Source organism: Pelodiscus sinensis, chromosome 3 (genome assembly GCF_052426305.1).
Source record: "Pelodiscus sinensis isolate ZL-2025 chromosome 3, ASM5242630v1, whole genome shotgun sequence".
NCBI lineage: Eukaryota > Metazoa > Chordata > Testudines > Trionychidae > Pelodiscus > Pelodiscus sinensis.
The window spans coordinates 80,353,826-80,359,480 of record NC_143054.1 but is presented as its reverse complement, the minus strand read 5'-3'; the positions used below and the strand labels follow the sequence as shown (position 1 = coordinate 80,359,480).

Below are 5,655 nucleotides of genomic sequence, written 5' to 3'. Positions count from 1 at the left end.
TTCAATTACTAAAATGATTGTTCCTATCTAAATCAGAAAACCTACTGCAGTCTCTATGTAGTTTTGATGATATTCAGGTTGAGATCACAACAAGTTATAAAGTCAAATCCTAACAGGTAGTAAGTTTTATTGACTGGTCCTAGCCAGCTGTTGATCATCTTTCTTGGTGATTAATTTTGTTAATATAACATCTGAGTACAAAAACACTGGGAAAGAAATTGCTTTAATGGATTAAGGCTAATGAATGATTCTATCACGTTGATGACTGATTATTGTTACATTTATTAGGGTCCTCCAACCTTTATTGTCAAAAATCTGCAGCTAATACATAATAAATAAAAATATTACTAATAACAAGGGTTATGAGAGTTTGAATTGTAGATGGTTGATCATATTACTCTTAAACTGAAATGTAATTAATTACCAGTGAAATGGCACATTGATATAAAAGTACTTTGTCTTAAATATAAATTTTAAAATACTGCTTGAGAATCTCTATGACTTGCTATGTTCTTATGGCCCTAATCATTCCAGGAGATGTGTTTGTCTAGTGGTTTGCCTTCAATATAGTTTGGAAATATTTTAGGTTAGATTCATTAGTATGTATGCTCTATACACATGAATAGCAGTTTAATCTGTTGCAGGCTTTAACTAAAAGTTGAAAGGGTATGTGATAACTCATAAGTTAACTGAGTTTACATAGCACTCAGCAACATTTGAAGTGTGCTGCATATACAATATAGCATTTGTAAAAGAATCAGATGTCTAGGAATTTGATATACAATGAACAAATCTTCTAAGGTGTATGTGTAATGTTCACCTGGCTCCTGGGAAATATTACTCCACTAGGCCACTGTATTGTCAGAAAATTGTAAACTGCTCCAAGACAGGGAGACAACAAAGCTGCATTTAAGTGATTCTTCCATGTAAGTCTTAGAGTTCAATCAAGCAGAGGAAAAGAGAAATGCGTTTAGTTTCAGAATGGTGAATGGTCACATAAACCAATTTATGGTGGCCTTGTACAGACTTGTAGGAAATCCACTGATTTTTCCCCCCAAATAGATAAGCCTTTAAGGGGAGAAATAAGGGAGTTTAAGGTGAAACTCAAAAGCATCTTGAATATTTCTCCTTAATTTTTAAATGCAATATTTTAATAAGGGACAGATCTATGAATATAATTGGTAAAAATGAATAGGATATTTAAGTATTTGCTTTCTGGAAGATAAATAAATAATAGACAGGGAAGTGAAAGAAACCCATAAAAATAGCACAGGTAAACATTTTTGTTCAATATTTCCTCAGTATATGTAAAATAATGTCTCAGATACAAGAACATGGTGAGCTTTTTACAGTAAACAGAAAGGCAGCTTGCTCAGCTGTCAGGGCTTTCAATATTTTATTCCACTGTAATCAGCTAAACACACAAAATAAAATTAAATGTTAAATGTGTTTATTTGTGTACAAAATGTTATAATTTATCAACATTGTGCAGCAAATATACTCACACACACATAAAATACATTTCACCTCCTTTCTCTCTGCCCTTGGAAACGGCAACACTGTTTTGGCAGTTCAGAAGCTAGAAATAAAGTGCTATAATTAAGCAGGTTTGGAATGTCTTCATTTTACAAATGTGATGTACAGCTTTAAATGCAGCCACATTTTTTACAGAACCGAAGGATCCATACTTGAACATTCCAAAAGTATACAAATATATATACATAAAGTGCTAATGTTTAAGCATGTTTTCAACAACTTCACAACATGGATCTAGTTCATAACAGGCACTGTAATTCACTAAGTAGTTTGTCTCTTTGGGCAGCATTACAAAGAGAAAAGTCACTTAGACATCACTGGGTGATCTTGAACGAAAGGACACTTTAGACTGAAAGCAGCCACAAAAAAGAACCCACATAGCCCTCTGAATTTCTTGGTTTCTGTAGGCATAAATGATAGGATTGATCATAGAGTTGTAAGTAGCAGGCAGAAGTGTGGCATAAGTGTACACAGAAGGATAGTCAATATCTCCAACTACACAATAGATAGCAAATGGTAACCAGCTTGCTCCAAAGGTCCCAAGAATTATAGCAAGTGTAGAGACTCCTTTTTTAGTAGCAACATAGTGAGATGCAGTCAAGAAATGTTGCTGGAGAGCTATCTGGTGTGCGTGCCGGCAAACTATTTTGCAGATTTTAATGTACAGATGGAGCATGATGATAAAAACCAAAAAGAAGGAGGCAGACAGCAAAGTCAGGTTGCTTTTGGTCAAGGGTCTGACAATGCTGCACGATGAGTAGTCATCTAGACAATTCCAGCCTAGTACAGGGAGTAGTCCCAAGCAGAGGGACACCCCCCAGGTAACAATCAGCATCAGGTGAATGCAGAGAACAGTCTTCTCTGAGTAATAAGTCAGTGCATTGTACAGGGAGAGGTAACGATCAACTGTGATGGCTAACAAGCTACTCACAGAAGCAGTAAAGGAGGCAACTAGGAATCCAACGGTAATAAGGCTAATGGTCTCTGACTGGATCACATATTGAAAAACAAAATTGAGGATCAAACCAACTCCAGCCAGTAGGTCCGCAGTGGCCAGGCTCCCGATCAGCACGAACATAGGGGTTCGCAGGTTGGGGGTGTAGAATATAATGGCCACCACGATGGCATTTTCACAGGTGATGATGGTCCCGGAGATGCAGAGCATAACGTCCCAGGGGTTGATGGCGAAGACGGGGAGCTGCGAGGAGAGCTGGAGGGAAGAGTTGCCGTCGCTGGCTTGAATCCGGGCGACAAGGAGCCCGGTTCCATCGAGCGCGCCGCTTTCATTCATCTCCGCGAAGCCAGGCGCCGCCTGTGAGCACAAGAGGCGAGAGGAGGCAAATGGGCAAAGTCAAAAGTGAGCAGCGGTGCAGCTCCAGGCTCCGTCTCCTGCCCCTGACTGGGGGGCGGGGACAGGACCGCTGGGGGGGTCACGCCCGGGAGGGAAGGAAACCTGCCGGGTGAAGAGGGTTGCGGCTGAAGCCACTAAGGAAACCAGGCAGGGGCCGCCGGGAGAGCCGCTGGCCGTGGTGCTGAAGCCGTGTCAGGGCGCGCTGGGGCAGGCGAGGGGCTGCGGGCTGCATGAACCCCGCAGAGACGCGGCGGGCCAGTGGCGCCGGGTCCTTACTTGGGGTCAGAGCCGGCGGGCGCTTCTCACGAGCGCGGCGCGGCGGGCGGGAGCCGGAGCAGGCGGCAGCTGGCGGGGCGGGCGGGGGCTCGCGGGCTGCTGCTGCTGCCGCCGCCTCCCTCCCCGGGAGAGTGTCAGAGTGAGGGCGCGCGCGGGGCCGCGGGCTGAGACCGCTCCGCACGTGACGTCAATGGCAGAGCCGAGGGCAGGGCAGAAATCCGGCGGCACGTGGCCCCGGGCCGGCGCCCAGGGGAGAGGGAGGCAGAGCAGCCGCCGAGCTGGGGGCAGGGGGAGGACAGAGCCAGCAGCGCGCACGCGGGAGGGGGCAGCAGGGAGGGAAGACGCGGGAAGCTGGAACATGAGGAATGGCAGGAGCAGCAGGGGCCAGCATTGAAGGGCCGGAGGGGGCAGCACTGAGGGGGAGGGAGCGAGACGGGTGAGCACTGCGGATTAGGAGATGGCGAGGACCGGGGCAGAGGGGGCTGCAGAGAGAAGGGCTCTTGCCTCTCCCCAGAGACAAGCGCACACAGAGCAAAAATACAGGCGTACCCCCGCTGGAAGAGGCAGCATCGCCGCAGCTGCCCGTTTTGAGGCTATAGAGGGAGATTTGCTAGGAGGAGCTTCCAGGCGCTTAGATGAAGGCAGAGAAAGGCGCCCTCGCCCCTTTTCTCCTGTCCCTTCGCGCCATTTGGGCGAGCTAACCCGTTGCATTGGAGGAAGGCGCGGGGACACGGTACCGTGCAGGGTTCAGTGAGATTTTTATTTCTGAAAATGTAGGCAACTCAAGCCCTCAGCTCCAACAGGAACCGAGGCAAAGCCCTTTGCTTTCCCGACAACAGACTGCCCTGTGAATTGTCCCCCGCTCCCCCCCCCAAGCAAGCGGCTACACGGACAGAGCGAGAACTCTGCTGCAAGTCGCTAGAGAAAGCAGGGGCGTTTTCCAGGTTACCCATAGTTAGCGCAGCGTTAAAGCGCTGCCTCTCCCAGTACAGTCACTAAGGGCTTTGAAGAGGGGTACACTGTCTATGCAAATATATATTTCACAGTATAGAGGGGTAAACCCCACTAGCTAAACACTCCCATCAACTGCGATCGGGCGGGGATGGTATCCCTAGCCTCTGTTTGTCAGGGCTAGAAGTAGGTGACGAGGATGAATCGCTTGGTGATTACTTCTGTTCTTTTCCTCTAGGGCAGTTTGCATTTGACTACTGTCAGAAGACAGGATACTGGACTACATGGACCTTTGGTCTGACCCAGTATAGCCATTCTTATGTTTTAATTACCTTAAAACAGAATTCAACATGATTCACCAACATAAAAGTGAAATTAAATGAAAACACGTCTATCACTGGCTCTCTCCAGTGAGCCAGACCTCCACCCGCACTCAACTAAGAACTATCAAAATAAAGTTTTAAAGAGAAATTCATAGATAATAGGCAACTTTCCCTGAAGTGAAAAAAAAAGAGATGCCCTGGTTAAAATTTCATCTCTATTATAATTTGGAAAAAAAGAGTAAACAATGAAGTGGCAAAATTTGCAGATGATACAAAACTATTCAAGATAGTTAAGTCCCAAATCAACAGCAAAGAGCTACAAAAGGATCTCACAAAACTGGGTGACTGGTCAACAAAATGGCATATGAAATTCAATGTTGATAAATGCAAAGTAATGCACATTGGAAAACATAATCCCAACTATACATTTAAAATGATGGGGTCTATATTAACTATTACCACTCAAGAAAAAGATCTGGAAGTTACTGTGGATAATTCTCTGAAAACATACAGTCAACCTGCAGCAACAGTCAAAAAATGAACAGAATGTTGGGTCTCATTAAGAAAGGGATGGATAGTAAGGCAAAGTGTCATCTTGCCCCTATATAAATCCATGTTATGCCCACATCTTGAATACTGGGTGAAGATGTGTTCACCCTATCTCAAAAATGACATGTTGGAACTGGAAAAGGTTGGGAAAAGGGCAAGAAAAATCATTGGAGGTATGAAAAAGCTTCCATATGAGGAGAGCTGAATAAGACTGGGATTTTTCATCTTGGAAAATATATGACTAAAAGGGGGATGTGATAGATGTCTATAACATTATGACTGTTGTAAAGAAAGTGAATAAAGAAGTTATTTACTCCTCATAACATGAGAACTAGGGGGATCACCAAATGAAATTAATAGGCAGCAAGTTTTAAACAAAAGGAAGCATTTTTTTCACACAACACAGTCAACCTGTGGAAGTCCTTGTCAGAAGATGATGTGAAGGCCGGATAGATCCATCAGTGGGCAGGAATGTTAGCCCTAGCCTCTGTTTGCCAAAGGCTAGGAATGAGTGACGGGATGGATCACTCAATGATTATCTGTTCTATTCATTCCACGTGGGGCACCTGGCATTAGCTGCTGTCAGAAGACAGGACACTGGGTTAGATGGACCTTTGTTCTGACCCAGTATGGCTGTACTTATCTTTTTTTTATTTTCTCCCCACTCTG

General features: G+C 44.8%; 1 protein-coding gene across 1 annotated transcript; it reads right to left on the bottom strand.

Moving 5' to 3' along the window:
- Window positions 1–1,457: 1,457 nt before the first annotated feature.
- On the bottom strand, window positions 1,458–3,979 carry GPR6 (G protein-coupled receptor 6). Its single transcript, XM_089776915.1, has one exon. It carries the CDS (start codon window positions 2,825–2,827, stop codon window positions 1,844–1,846), a length of 984 nt encoding a protein of 327 aa, XP_089633041.1. The 5' UTR covers window positions 2,828–3,979; the 3' UTR covers window positions 1,458–1,843.
- Between the last annotated feature and the right edge of the window lie 1,676 nt (window positions 3,980–5,655).

Bases quoted from the DNA above. Each gene is read 5' to 3' on its own strand.
- GPR6 (XM_089776915.1), bottom strand. From the start codon at position 2,827: ATGAATGAAAGCGGCGCGCTCGATGGAACCGGGCTCCTTGTCGCCCGG.